The sequence below is a fragment of the Myotis lucifugus genome, unplaced genomic scaffold (genome assembly GCF_000147115.1).
Source record: "Myotis lucifugus unplaced genomic scaffold, Myoluc2.0 scaffold_9, whole genome shotgun sequence".
NCBI classification, from domain to species: domain Eukaryota; kingdom Metazoa; phylum Chordata; class Mammalia; order Chiroptera; family Vespertilionidae; genus Myotis; species Myotis lucifugus.
Window position 1 is genome coordinate 8,209,282 of NW_005871057.1, and position 16,366 is coordinate 8,225,647.

The window sequence follows — 16,366 nt, forward strand, 5'->3', positions numbered from 1 at the left end:
ACATTTATCTGTTAGTTGATATTGAACAATGTCACTACCTGAACTTCACTTTTTTCATGTGTAAAAAAAGATAGTAATACCTACCTAACCTATTTTATGAGGTATAATAATGATCCAAAAGGAAAATGTTAGTGAATGCATTTGTAAACCTGAAAAAAAATTATAAATTAGATATTTGTATTTGTGGCTGGTATGTCTTTTAAATTTTATATATTCTTCTTTTAGTTTTTGATAAATATTTTCATCACAGGGAAGAAATTATGTCCATATGCTCTTTTTCCAACAAATGAAATACATATAAAGAATGATACTTAGCACATATTCTTTGAAATACTTGTTTCATTCTGACTTCTGTTTTAAATTTTCATTAGGACATGTGACTGTTTTAAGTTTGACTCAGCGGAGTTATAACTGGAGGACTCTCTGGCTTCACAAGCCTTTCTACTTCCAGTGAGACTCTAAGTAGGAGCAGAAAGTGGAAACTATTACCCATCGGCTGCTCATTGTACAAATCTTTTGCTTTTTGTCGTCTTTGAAATTTATATCTTTTTTATGCCCAGGGCTAATGTGACAAGGTCAAATAGTATTAGGTTTTCACTAATGTCCTTTGTCTTTCTGGTTTGAATTTTCTTAGGAAAAATATACACAGAATGTCAGTAACAGTTCTAGAGTTTGTGTGTTTTTGTTTTGTTTTAAGATTCTACTATTAGGTTTCTATCATCCTAATGAATAGTCACAAAGGTGGATGAATAGCCAGTTTTCTTGATTTAAATTTCCAAAAATGAAAACGTGATTCTAAAAGCATGGCTATCGGAAAAGATAAAATTTCAATATTATTAAAATATTTGATCAAACCAAATATTTTTTTTACTTGAATTGGTATATGCAAAGGGTTTTTTTGTTTTTTTAATTCTAAAACTTTCTTAGTTACTTTTACTTGATGTCTTCATACAACCTGTATTTTACCTCTACCATATGTTGCTATGTAACTAATTGGTGGGAAAAAATTATATACTCTGAAAAAAGAGAAAAACTAATTATCGGCTAATCTTTCCAAATCCTTTTAATAGAAGAGCAAAGAGTTATTATTGGACATATATTAAAGGTAGAAAACAAATAAGAATTTTCTTTTAATAAATACGTTTATTAGAATGATATATTGAAGAATAACTTCAATTTCCTACTTGTAATAATAATGTAGAACATGTCTAAATAGATATGTCTTAATGTTAGGGCTTTAACACTAAGTATACAGTGACAAAGTTTTAAGTTTTTTTTCCTTTATTTTCTTTGTTTTTCTGTGTACATGTGACATTTCAGTAAATTTTACTATTAAGGACTCTGTGTACAAATAATGAAGTAAATGTATATATGAAATGGCCATATTTTTCCACGTTTTCTTTTATTACCTTGGATTTTCCCCACTGGACATTGTTTTTAAGAAGTAGTGTTGTGTAGGTTTAGTATAAATAGTAATATTGTACTTAGGATTGGCTACATTCAGAGAGATCTTCTTCCAGCCTGTTATTTAGTCTATGTTTTCATCAGTAGTATCCTCTGTCTTTCTGCTAATACAGAACAGGATAGTACAAGAGAGAAGTCAAGGTCAGTACAAGCGATAGTTTTGTGTCAGATCCATGAGGACTCCAGTAACAGTATTATTCTGTAACCTTCTGAACTTAATAGTAGTGTATATATATTTTTTCAATTGCTAAGAACTGTTAGAAATAAAGATGAAGAAATCTGCCAGGCCATCTGAAAGGGCAGTATTTCTTAAAAACAACAACACAAAAAAACTGGAAATTAATGCATACTTTTTTTTGTGCTATATATATTCCTTCCACTGAAGCATATTTTTAACAATTATAGAGTTCCAACATTTATAATGGGAATTGGTTCAGAACACTATTGTATTTGTGATAAGAATATATTTTATATGAAAGAATTTTTGTTTTATTTAAAGATTCAGATGATTTGACTTAATTTTTATTTCCAAATATCTAGGATAAGGTGATATTATGTTCATAGTAAGTGTAGACTTGTCTTAGAAATGTAAGTCAAACTAAAGTTAATTTTTCTTTTATGACTTTTGTTTCCAATGATGTGATATTTTAAATATTATGTTCCTTGCTAGAATATAGACTCTTAATGACAATTTTAACTTAGAAAGTAATAGACACTTTTAAAAGTAGGAGGAAAGTTTATTATTAGAATTTGAATATGCATAATTTAACAAGAGCATTGATTTTAAATATTCATATACTTCTGCCAGACTTGTCTATACTACTGTTATAAAACATTTTCTATTATTATTAGTGATTCTAATCAGTTATCTTGTAAAAAAGTGAAGATACCTATTTTTATGAGTTTTTCCTTTTAATGGTTTAATCCAGAAAAAATACATAAATATTATAAATTTGGCCTTATACGAAGAAAAAACAATTAACAATACAACATTCACTTGTTTTTATTTAAATAGCACATATACACTAAAGAAATGATATTTGTTATTTAAATTGGCAAGTCCATGATAATTTCTCTATAGAAATGAATGTTTTCCATTATAAAATAAATACTTAGATTTTATAATTATTGCATTTTAATAAGTACTGTTATTTAGTGTTATTATAATTGTATTTTACTATACAAATACTATTGCATATTCAATTACATATAATTGCATATTATTTTATTGTACTATATGATTTATAATTATATAGTTAGTTCAATAATGTTAAGGCCTTTCCAATTTAAAAATTTTATGAATTCTATTTTTTTTGTTTTCAGCTTGACAAAAATCACACCACTTTTTCATTTTGTTTCTCTGGAAAAACTGGATGTCAGCAACAACTGCCTTTCTGGTAGGTTTATAATAATATATAATTGAAAAAAATGTTTTTGAATTTCTGTTCCAAATATCATTGAGGAGCTGTTTTAGATAGATGTGTTAATGATACATACACACACTAACATATAGAGGAGGAAAATTTTACCTTTTACCTTCTTAAGTTCTTAGGCTGAGACTAAGAATTAAACTGACACAAGAAAAACAGGGGGAAAAAGTTTTAATTGTAGGGTTTCCCCCCCACACACATATACATGGGAGTTCTCCCAAGAAAAATAAAGATCCCAAGAAGCAGTTAGAATTGAACACTTACCTAGAGAATTGGATAAGAGTAGTAAATTATGAAAATGTGACCAGGCAAAGGTGCTTGGTTTAAGGAATTTAATTAAATGAAAAATTGGCTAGGAAATAAGGGTTAGTTTAACAAGTTTGTTTGTGTATATTTCTCTCAGCCTCTCTTCCTGTCCTTGTGAGAAGAATGTCTCTTTCCTCCTGGTATAGGGAGGGTATCTTTCACATAGGAATTCATCTCCTGCTTTAAAGAAAAAGAAGAAAGGTCAGAGTATTTTTACATCTGCTGTTTTATAAGTTCCTTTAAAAAGGCATGGTGAAATAATTCAGTTGATATATTCTTTCCACCTTTAAAATCATACCACTTCCATATCTTTCTGGTAGAACTGGGCATATCTCTCAATTATATTGTTATTTTAAATTCATATACCTTTTAACTATGAAATAAGTAGCCTAGTAAAGGTGAGTAAAACAAAACAAAACATTGTCTAACTTGTGGACTCCTAACAGGTATATAGTAGACACCAATTAAAAATGTACTAAATTAAAAAATGATTAATTCATTTGGCTGACTCATCCCCCAAAGTTTGCCCATCCCTCCTCCCTGTCAGTCCCCTCATAAAGACAAACTAATTTGTCACCATAGGTTAATTTTGACTGTTATACATTTTTGTATCAATAGGATAAAATAGTACATTACCTTTTGCTTCCAATTTTCTTTGCTGAACATTCATGAAATATTCCACTATGTCATTTATATATGTAGTTTGTATTGTTTGTTTGTTTTGCTGAAATGTAGTCAATTATATGAATATAGAATACAACACAATTTGTTTGTCTATTCTCCTGTTGATTGATATTTTGTTTGTGGTTCAGAGTTCCTTCGGAAAATCTTATGTAAATCTTTTTGTGGATATATGTTTTCAGTTTTCTTGGGTAAATGCAACGTGTGAGAGTTCCAATTGCTCGATTCTACAGGGTGTTTTATATTTCATTATTGTTTTAGTTCGTATTCTCATGATGAAGAATGATATTGTGTCTCTTTGCGTGCATTTTTGATGTCTACTGAAGTCTCTTACCATTTTTAAAATTTGTTTATTGCTTTTTTTCTTATTGATTTGTATAAATTAAAATACATTCTGGATGAAGTTATATTTTGTAAATATTTTCTCCAAGAACTTTTTTACTTATTAATTTTATATGTAGATGAACAGAAGTTTTAAGTTGTGATAAAATTAATTTATCATATTTATTAACTATTTTTCTTTGTGTCCTTTGTAGTATTTTCCCACCTCCAGAATGAGATGATTTTTCATGCTTTCTAATAGAAGTTTGAACTTTTAGTTTTTACCTTTGGGTCTTTGACCTATCTCAGATTAATTTTTATGAATGGTATGAAGTAGGGGGATGAATTCAGGTTTTAATATAGATATTTAATTGTTGGAGCAACATTTGTTGAATAAGCTTTTTCAACATTGAATTACTTTGGTGTCTTTGTCAAAATTGATTTACATTAGGCTACTTTCTATTAATGTGTTTCTATTAACTGCTTTTCTCTTAATGATAGGTCATATTTTTCTATTTCTTTTTATGTCTAGTGATTTGTAACTGTATGTTGAACATCGTGCACACAGTTTATTTACTGGGTCTGGGCATTGTTGTCTTCCTTTTAAAGGGTGTTAAGTTTGCCCTAGGCAGTTTGGCTCAGGGATAGAGCATTGGCCTGCAGACTGAAGGGTCCCAAATATTAACAGTACAACGATTAAAATTTCTTTTGACAGCCCAATTTTTTAAACTTAAACTATATAGGTAGGTACATTGTTATTAACTTAATTAGAGTACTCCTAAGGCTTAGGAAGAGCCACACTCAAGGGGCCAAAGAGCCGCATGTGGCTCGTGAGCCGCAGTTTGCCGACCACGGGGGGAGCATTGGCCTGCAGACTGAAGGGTTCTAGGTTCGATTCAGGTCAAGGGCACATGCCTGGGCTGTGGGCTCGATCCCTAGTAGCGGGCAGGCAGGAAGCAGCCAATCAATGATTCTCTCTCATCACTGATGTTTCTGTCTCTCTTTCCTGCTTCCTTCCTCTCAATAAAAAATATTTTTTTAAAAAAAGGTGTTAAGTTTAACTCTGGCAGACAGTTAAAGTATTAATGGATAATTTGTTTCTGTCAGCCTTCATTTTATTCTCTCCTAGGACAAAGCATTTTAGTTTTCAACTCTCAGTGCATGGCCCTACACCAGGCCATTTCATTTCCAACACATAGTCTTTTGGATTTTAGTTGAATCTCTACTCAATTGGGCCTCATTCTGGCTGGGCTGAAACTCCAATGTCTTTCATGTCTGCATGAACTTTAGTGACATCATTCAGCTCTTAGCCCTACAGAAGGTGGTCTCTGCTAGTTTTCTCAGTCTTGCCTGCATGAACTTTAGTGTCATCATTCAGCTCTTAGCCCTACAGAAGGTGGTCTCTGCTAGTTTTCTCAGTCTTGCACCCCCAACACACACATATATATATATATATATATACACACACACACACACACACACACACACACACACACACATACATATATATATATGGCTTCTTATCAGTAATTTTTACCATAAGTTCCAGCTTCAGTTCTAATCTTTGCCTCCTCACTCAGCAAGATAGCTTCTTTGCTTGTTTTCCACTTTCTTGCTCTGAAGTGGTAAAATGCTTTCAGGCAGAAAACTACTGTGCTTGTAAGGTCACCATGTGTATTTCCCTTCTCTCAGAGTCAGGCTTAAAAACAGGTGCTTCATATATAATTGTCCAGTTTTATGATGGTTTTCTGTGGGAGAGAAATTCTGAGATTGACCGACTATTTTTATTTTTGAAAGTTTAATAGGTCCATGTAATTCTATTTAAGGATATGTTCAATTTTACCACTTATCCTATTACTTTAGATTTCACTTTTTCCAATTTTGTGTTTATAACCTGGAATGAACTGTTTTAAGCCATTTACACACATTATTTTATTTAATTCTCACTCTATCAGTTGTATGATTTACATAAGTTCACACAGCTGCTAAATGGTAGAAATATATATTCTGGCAGTAGAGTCTGTGTTCTTAGTAGAGTCTGTGTTCTTAATATAGTATGTATATTGTTTTCTGCAGAACAAATAATTTTTGTTGCTTATTTAACAGCTAATTAAATTTCTTTATCTGAAATATTTCATAATGATTCTTACTGTTTATTTTTATAGATCTTACAAGTACCCTAAAGTGGTTTGATGCATAAAGTGGTTTGATGCATGCTATTCTCTTCGTGAATTGAATATCACTGGAAACCCACTTCTTCAAAAACAAAACAAAACACTGTTGTACCCTATGTACATACTTTATGATAGTTGTAGAAAACAGAAGTTGGTGAAAATTGTTTTGAGCATACAATTTGCTTGGGAAAAGTTAATAAAGATAATTTAAAAGTTATTCAAGACAAAATAGTTTTGTAAGAATAGTTTGAAAATATTTTTCAACTATAATAATTTTTGGCATTTTATGAACTAATGCAGATTTGAACTGATAATTCTTATCCATATTACTATTATGTGATAGTGTTAGTATGATGTTAACTTGTTTTTATTTTTATTTATGAAAAGACATTTATTTGTTGGGAATTACTTTTTATGAGTCACCTAAATCTCTTAAAATTGTTTCCCTTCTGTCAATAATTTGATTTTGTTTTAATTTCTTAAAATAGAAAGTTTGTATATATTATATGTATTATAAGCACATGTGATTTCATGCCTTTCTTTGAAACATTGCAGTACATAGGTGTAAATGAAGAAAAGTATTCTGTAATATTAAAAATTAATTTTCCTCTTCAAAAAAGTTGTTCTGATTGAAACTCTCATATTATGCTAGCACTGTTTCCCCTAAATTGACTAGCATCTTTTATATAATCAACTTTTTAAAAGATAATTTACATATAATAAATGTGTTTTTTTTAATCACCCCAGAAAATTACCTCATTCGCTGTTGCTGTCAGTTCCCTCTTCTGGGACTTTAAAAATGTCTCTCCACTGTCTTTATGGCTTCCATTTTTTTTTACCTAAAGTTAGCTGACATTCTTATCTTTATTCCTCTGTCTCTGGATACTTTTCTAAAAAATCCTCACCTAAGGATATGTTTAGACAGGAAGAGGGAGGGGGGAGAGAGTGAGGGAAGGGGGGGGAGAGAGAGAGAGAGAGAGAGAGAGAGAGAGATTGCCTACCATATGCGCCCAACTTGAAACCTAGGTATGTGACCTAACCAGGAATTGAACCTGCAACCTTTTGGTGTACAAGACAATACTCCAACCAACTGAGCCACCTGCCCAGGTCTGTCTCTGGATACTTTTTTTTTAAATGTGTTTTTATTGATTTTAGAGAGAGAGGAAGGGAGAGGGAGAGAGAAAAACATTGAGTCTGCAACATGTGTCCTGAGTGGGAATCGAGCCAGTGACCTCTCAGTGCATGAGATGTCACTCAACCAACTGAACCACACTGGCCAGGGCTGCCTCTGGATAGTTGTAAGATGTTCCCTTTATCAGTGCTTTTCAGCAGTTTGATAATGATGTGTTTGGTATGATTATATATGGATTTATTCTGCTTAGAATTAATTAAACCTCTTGGAATTGAGGGATTGATAGTTTCCATAAAATCTGAGAATTTTGCCCTGGTTGGTTTGGCTCAGTGTATAGAATGCCGGCCTGTGGACTGAAGGGTCCTGGGTTCGATTCTGGTCAGGGATGGGGGGCACGTGCCTGGGTTATGGGCTCGACCCCCGGTGGGGGGTGTGCAGGAGGCAGCCGATCAGTGATTCTCTCACATCATTGATTTTTCTATCTCTCTCTTCCTTCTCCTTTCCTCTCTGAAATCAATAAAAATATATACTTTTTAAAAAATCTGGGAATTTTTGGCCATTATTTTTTCAAATATTTTTCTGCCTCCTTCCTATCTTGTCCTATAGGACTCCAATTTCACCAATATTATACCAGTTGATATATCCCAGAAGTCGCTATTGCTCTGTTCTTACATTTATAATCCTTTTTTTCTGCCTGTATTTCACTCTTAATAGTTATTGCTGTGTCTTCAAGTTTTCTGATATTTTCTTCTTATGTATTTACTCTGTAATTCATTTCATCCAGACTACTTTTAATTCAAATTTTAGATGTTGTTATTCATCTTTAGATGTTTCATTTATGCCTTAACACCATTTGCAATTTTTCTCCTAATCATGCTCATGTTTTCCTGAATCATCTTGACAGAATATTTATAATGCTGTTTTCACATTCTTGTCTGCTAGTTCCATCACCTTTTTCATTTTGAGTTTGGTTGTCAATGGTTTCTTTTTTCTGATTGGGTTATATCTTCCTGCTTCTTGCATAACTGGTCAATTTTGGTTGGATTACAGACATTTTTAATTTGATATTGTTGATATCATATTTAAAAAATTAAATGGCTTCTATTTTGTTTCTGACATGCAGCAGCTAAATTACTTGGAATTAGTGCGATATGTTCAAAGCTTGCTTTTAAGTTCTGTGGGAAATCTTTAGACTAGTGCTAATGTAGTCCCACTACTATGGTGCTGAGTTTCTGAGTATTCTCCCTAATACCTCTTATATGTATTCTTTCAACTTTAGCTGATCAGAATTATTTTCAGTCCTATGCCCTATGTGGATTCCTATCATGTTTCTGCCTTTTGCTTTTCACTGGTTCTTTCCCTTGTTCTCACACACCCTCCGATCATTACTCATTTACCCAGGTCCAGGTCAATTGCATCCCAGAATACTGAGACTTGCATATGTCCACTTTGGAATTTCTGGTGATGATTCTGGCCTAAACTTGTGTTTCTTTTAATGTTCAGACGCATGCATTTGTTAAAAGATTCAACATGATTTATTATACATTTGACATTTGTGTCATGTCAGGTCATGGCTACATCAAGGCAGAACAAAGCTAAAAGTAGACTGGGTATGCAACCCAATACAGCAAGGTGAGTTGGTAATATGCAAGTATAGGGAAAAGCAATCATTTATTAAAGTTTAGGTAGAAACATCTGTTTCAGGATCTTCAGAGTTTGGATCAAGTCAGTAAGTCTTATCAATTTGATCATGTAGTAAAAATACAACAGTCTTGAGCAAAATATAGAGAAGAAGGAATTTAAGATTTAAAAAGGGGTTGTTATGACATCTGACTTTAGGGCAGAAGCAGTTGACTCTTTGCTCTGACTTGGTTTCCCCCTATGATACATGGCCACAGTCAAGGAGGTCCTGGTTCTGATAACTTCAGAAAGAATATAGAATATCTTACAGAGGAACCAGTGATCTGGTTATGTTTAAAATTTCTATATCTGGTTTAATTTACCTGCAGAACAAGACAAGAGAGTTTAGGGAGTAGTCTCTGCTGCCTCCCTTGTCTGAGGCCTCTGCTAACCTCTCTAATACTCTCTTGCCAGATGTACAAGGTTGGGCAAATGTAGGTTTACAGTTGGAATAAAAGTAGATAAAACAATAATTAATAAATAGCTATACAAGTATAAACTCTGTTTTGTGTACTCACAACTGTAGACCTACTTTTGCCTACCCCTGAATTGGTTTCCTGTATTTGTTAATTGGTCTTTAGTTAAGAAAATTGCATTTTTACACCAAGTCAAACACCTGTGTAATTTGCTACTTGTGATAACTTGTGTATCACAGTAGACGTATTGCCTTTGCCAGAAAGTCTTTTTCTTTTTTTTTTTTCAAAGCTCAGTTTCCACATAAATTTTTAATGTTACACTCTTGTTGTTTTTAGGAAAAATTTTATGTATCCACATGTTTTGGAACAGAACTTGTCAGTTTCTACTTTAGAAACATGCTTCCAAATACAGTTTAAGTTGTTTAGCATAGAGGAAAGAGTATAACCTAGTGCAATGATTCTCATTGCTATCCCTCACAAGATCACAAAAATTACTTGAATTCTTGGGTTACATTGAATTTCCTTTATAAAGGCATATCCCCAGACCACCAACTTTATCATCGTCTGGAAACCTATTAGTAATGCAAAATCTTGGTTACTACCCAGACTCAGTCAATCAGAAACTAGGGGATGACGACTTATCTGTGCTTTACTAAGCCCTTTGTATGATTCCATACACACTAAAGTTTGAAAATCACTGTTTTTAACAAGTACATTCTAATTCTGCCCCATACTGTGTGATTCTTGGCAAATAACTTTCCCAGGTCTCTAAATCCTCCTTGATAAAGTGATAATAAAAACAGTGCCTGTCTTATGGGGTAGTTGTGAGAATTGAATGGGATAATATACATATTTTTTTAAGAACAATTCCTGGAAGCACACAAAAATCTACCATTGTCTATTTCTAGGGAAACCAGACTATATATAGGTCCTCAATCTCCAAGTATTTAGGGAATGCCTACCATATGTAAATAGTGTCATAACATGTTGGACATTATAAAGGAAAGTCAATGTAACCCAAGAATTCAAGTAATTTTTGTGATCTTGTGAGGGATAGCAAAGAATGATAACCATGAAAACTCCTAGCAAATACTCAAATAGCATTTACTTTGTGCCAGCACTGTTCTCATTTAATCCCTACAGTATGCATAGTTAAATAATTAACTGGTATCCCCATTTTATAGTTAAGGTAAATTAGCCACAAAAAGGCTAAATAACATTGAAGGTCATACAACTAGCAAGTGGAAGAGCCCAGATTCAAACCATGCAGTGAGGTTCCAGAGTCTGTGCTCTTAACTCTTACATTTTAGTACCTAACACTGATAATTTTTGAAGGTATAGATATGGTTTAGAAATTTGGGAATACCACCTTTATTTAGTGCACCTAGGAAACACTGCCTTCCTTGAAGAGGAAAACTTCGAGTTAAACCTCTCAAGTTTGGTAAGATTTAAAATCAAGTTTAAAAAACCCACACAAACACATAAAACACCCCAATGAAGGAAATAACTGAGAAAAGAGGTCAGATGTCTGTGTTAAAAGTCTGTGCTTCTCTTGTTTGGTGATTTAAAGCACTAACCCCACGTCTTGGGTCCTTATTTCTAGGATTCAGATCTTAGAGTGAAATCTTTCATATAAAAAGAAGGGTATAATTATGTCCAAAAGACTCTGCTTGTAAGGAAATATTATTTATAATGAAAATACCTGGTGGGCTGTTTTTAAATAGCTATCTTTATTGTCCAAAGTAACTATGTAGACTAAGTCTACAATGAAAAATAAAATAAGTAGTTATGCCCATGATTCAGAGCCATGTCTTTAGGGGTAATGGTTTTTCTATTAGGTGTTGGACAGATAAGACATGGATTCTCCTGCTGATCCAGTATCAGTTTCCATTCAAGGAGCTGTTATGCTGCCAGTTGCAACTAGAAACAAAACTATCTATAATAATAAAAGCGTAATATGCTAATTAGACCGGATGGCCGAATTACCTTCTGGACGACATTCCAGACAAACTTCTGGACAAAGCCGAGGCTGCAAAGGCCAAGGCAAGCCCCAAAGCTGTGAGGGCCGAGCCCCCTGCAGGAATTTTGTGCATCGGGCCTCTAGTCCTATATAATAAACGGGTAATATGCAAATTAACCCTAACGGTGGTACAACTGGTTGCTATGACACGTACTGACCACCAGGGGGCAGATGCTCAATGGAGAGCTGTCTTCTGGTGGTCAGTGTGCTTCCACAGGGGGAGTGCTGCTCAGCTGCCTCATGGCTGGCCAGCGCAGCGTCAGTGGTGGGAGCCTCTCCTGCCTCTGCAGCAGCATTAAGGATGTCCAACTAACGGCTTAGGCCTGCTCTCTTCGGGCCTAAGCTGTTAGTCAGACATGCCCCGAAGGCTCCCAGGCTGCCAGGGGGATGTCTAACTGCCAGCTTAGGCCCAATCCCCTGGGGAGTGGGCCTAAGCCGGCAAGAGGACATCCCCCAAGGGGTCCCAGACTGTGAGAGGGCACAGGCTGGGCTGAGGGACCACCCCCAAGTGCCTGAATTTTCGTGCACTGGGCCTCTAGTGTCCTGAATAATCTTCAAATTTATTTTTGTTTATATGAAGCATAAACACTTATTTTTAATAGAATATGCATGTGGTAAATATATTTTTATTAATCTATTAAAATCTAAATATTTTATTGAATTTATTGGGGGGTGTCATTGGTTAATAAAATTGTATAGATTTCAGGTGTACAGTTCTATAATATATCATCTGTATATTTTATTGTTTTCACCATCCAAAGTCAAGTCTCCTTCCATCACCATTTATCCTCCCCTTACTCTCTTCCATCTCCCCCCACCCTCTCCCTTCTCCTCTGGTAAACACTACGCTATTGTCTGTGTCTATGAGGTGTTTTTTTTTTTTAATACCTTCACCCTTTTCACCCAGCCCTGCAACACCCCCCACAAAAGATATATAGCTAGATATTCACATGTTACACTTACTTAACTATATATACTTTATAGTCTTGAAGAAGATATTTAATTAGAAATAATACTAAAAGAAAATAGGTAGTATTTATATTATAAATATTAGAGGCCCGGTGCACAAAATTCATGTACTCGGAGGGGGGGGGGGTCTCCCAACCTGGCCTGTGCCCTGTCACAGTGTGGGAGCCACGTGATTGATTGCCCCAAAGAGGTAGGCCCTGCCCACCCATCTGGGGCTCCTCGATGGATTGCCCCAAAGAGGTAGGTCGGAGCTGGGGGTCCCGCCTCCACACCACGTGGAGCCAGGATGTGAGACCCCCAGGACCCCGAGGCAGGCCTCACCGTGCAGAACCGGGACCCCCAGACAGGCCTCCCATGCAGAGTTGGGACCCCCAGGACCCCCAGGCAGGCCTTGCCATGCAGAGCTGGGGAACCCCCATGCAGGCCTCACCGCATGGAGCCACGAGGAGGGTGGACCCCCAGGCAGGCCTTGTTGCGCAGAGCCGGGGTACCCACCTCCTCCCGGATCTGTGCACAAAGCTGGGAGGAGGCGGGACCCCCAGGCAGGCATCACTGCACAGAGCCAGGAAGAGGCGGGACCCCCAGGCAGGCCTCTCCACGAGGAGCTGGAAGGAGACGGGACACTAGGCAGGCTCCGTGCCACACATGCAGCACGCATGCAGCGTCAAGCCCAGCCCCGCCCACCTGCGTGTGCCTGCTGTGTACACAGCCATCTTGTGACAGCGTGAGGGCAACACAGCGTGATGACCATTTAGGCTTTTATTAGTAAGGATATACATAATTTAGCTATTACAATTTTTATATTTAAATGAACTTTTCTGGACTAGAGTAATACCAACTTGAAAATAGTACATATCAAATTTCACTTATATTAGTTGGCATAATTTTTCATAATTTTAAAAAGACTCATTTATCTAAAGGGTTTAACATCTCATAATCTATAAAATATGGATTTGCTAATGAAAGTATCAACTCAAACTTTAACCAGTATGTTCCAATGAACTTTACATACCAACAAAGGGATTAGTTGTAGATTTTTCCAATTGGCTTTTTACTTTCATGTCTAGCCAGTGATAGCACGGACAAAACTGATGTGCTAAAAAAAATCTCTTTTTAGAACTTAAACCACAGACTCAGTTTGGAATCTCCTTTGGGAATGTGTTTCACTCATTAATGATTAATAGAGCTTCTTAAGTGACAGAATATTCACCAGGAAGTTTTCACTAAATGAAATATTGATTCAGCCCTTGACCAAGAGGAACCCAGATGGCAAAACTAATGTTGAGATACATTGTATTCCTATACATGAATAAACTTGTTATAGCACTTTCTAATATATTTATCATAGAGTCTTATAAGGCTACATTTGAACTTAATTAAGGTCAATCCATGAACTACTGTTACAGATCTGAGAACTGTTCATTTAAAAAAATTAAAGAAAAAATATTTTAAAGTAAAAGACTAACTCCACTCTAGTTATATAAATCACACATTTCAAGATGTTGTCACACTTGTGAAGTTCCCAAGCAAATGATTTCTTTACATTCAAAAGAAGTTCAAAATATTCTGACTAATATAAATCATTTGGTAACTTTTTTATATATAAAGATGATAAATGTAACATTAAAATATTCCAAAGTTAAAAATTCAAGCCCTGTTGAACCACCAACTCTAGAATTATTCCCTATAGCTAAAATGGTGTATTTACTTAGTAATATCTATGTCAATAACCATGTCCAAAATATAGTATTTGATGATAAAGTATCATTTTGTCCCTTGATGATGTGGTGTCAGTTAACAGCAGAATAGATTCCACATAGCAGCAACTGTGGAATCAAACCTAATGTCCACTATTACTTTTGAATTTATTTATTTTTAATTATTTTGTTTGTAGCATAAACATTTGTTTAGTTAAAATAAAATATGCTGGGGGTAAAAATTTTGATCTGCCCATTAATCTGAAAAAGCAAATTCTTATATATATATTTTTTTTCTCTAGGATTGTATTAGATTATTTGGTTGAAGTGGCTCTTTATTTTATCTTCACATTTTAAAATAGAAAACTGGTTTCTTCTGTATATTTGATATGGATTCTCTAATTTCAGTATCACAGGAATATTTTCCTAAAAAACTTTCATGCCACTTATATAAAACCAGTGGCAGCCCTGGCCGGGTGGGTCAGTTGGTTGGAACATCATCCTCTACACCAGGAAGCTGAGGATTTGATTCCTGATCAGGACACATGCTTAGGTTGTGGATTAAATTCTCAGTTGAGGTGCATATGGGAGGCAACGATCTCTCTATTTCTTTATCTGTCTTTCTCTCTAAGTAAAATCAATAAACATATCCTCAGGTAAAATTAAAAAAAATTAATGACAATGTTAATCAGTGAACAGATCATCTATAATAATAAAAGCGTAATATGCTAATTAGACCAGATGTCCTTAGGGATGACCTTCTGGATGAAGCTGCCTCACCCAAGGCAGATGCAGAGGCAGCCGCCGTGGTGGCGGGAGCCGAGGCTCTTGCAGGAATTTCTTACATTGGGCCTCTAGTCTATCTACACTAATAAAAGAGAAAGATGCAAATTAACCACCACTCCGCTATACCCACCAGCCAATCAGGAGCGAGTATGCAAATAAACCCAACTAAGATGGCAGCGGCCACAGAGCTGGAGCGAGTAGGAGGCTTGGGTTGACCCTGGCAATGGAGGAAGCCAAGCTTCCCGCCTGCCCTGGCCGGTCCTGGGCTCTGCTCAAGGCTACAAAGTTTCAATTATAGAAGATAAATAAATCCCAGATACCTGCTTCCAGCCCGCCCTGGACTCTGCTTAAGAAGGTGCTGGAAATAAAAGAAAAAAAGAAAAAAAGGAGAGGCAGGGAGCTTGGGTCGCTGGGGGGCTTGGCCAGCCTGAAAACGGCCCTCAGCCACTCACCCAGGCTGGCCACACCCCATGGGGTGAGGGTCCCCACTGGGGGCTTGACCAGCCTGCAAACAACCATCAGCCCCTCACCCAGGCTGGCTAGGCACCCCAGTGGGGACTCCCACCCTGAAGGGGGTGTGGCTAGCCTGAAAACGGCTATAAGCCCCTCACCCAGGCTGGCCACACCCCCATGTGGTGAGGGTCCCCACTGGGGGGCTTGACCAGCCTGCAAACAACCATCAGCCCCTCACCCAGGCTGGCCAGTTCCCCCCCACCCTGATTTGGGACACCCTTCAGGGCAAACCAGCCAGCCCCACCTGTGCACCAGGCCTCTATCCTATATAATAAAAGGGTAATGTACAAATTGACCCTAACAGCAGAATGACTGGGAATGACTGGTCACTATGACACACACTGACCACCAGGGGGCAGATGTTCAATGCAGGAGCTGCCCCCTGTGGTCAGTGCGCTCCCACAGGAGGAGTTCTGCTCAGCCACAAGCCAGGCTGACGGCTGCCAGCACAGCGGTGGTGGTGGGAGCTTCTCCCACCTCCTCAGCAGCGCTAAGGATGTCTGACTGCAGCTTAGGCCTGCTCCTCGCTGGCAAGTGGACATCCCCCAAGGGCTCCCGGGCTGCCAGAGGGATGTCTGACTGTCAGCTTAGGCCCGATACCCCGGGAAGCAGGCCTACGCCAGCAGGTGGACATCCCCCGAGGGCTCCCAGACTATGAGAGGGCACAGGCTGAGCTGAGGGACCCCCCCAAGTGCACAAATTTTTGTGCACTGGGCCTCTAGTACATATATAAAAGCTTAAGTGACCGAAAGACCGAATAACTGGTCAACCAGTCAG

General features: G+C 36.6%; 1 protein-coding gene across 1 annotated transcript in view; it reads left to right on the forward strand.

Annotated features, from left to right (window-relative positions):
• Positions 1-16,366, forward strand: part of LRRIQ1 (leucine rich repeats and IQ motif containing 1) — a 189,406-nt gene that overhangs the window by 68,605 nt on the left and 104,435 nt on the right. The window contains 3 exon segments of the mRNA XM_023749734.1: positions 2,788-2,861; positions 5,273-5,275; positions 6,388-6,481. Coding sequence (XP_023605502.1) covers positions 2,788-2,861; positions 5,273-5,275; positions 6,388-6,481 — 171 coding nt within the window.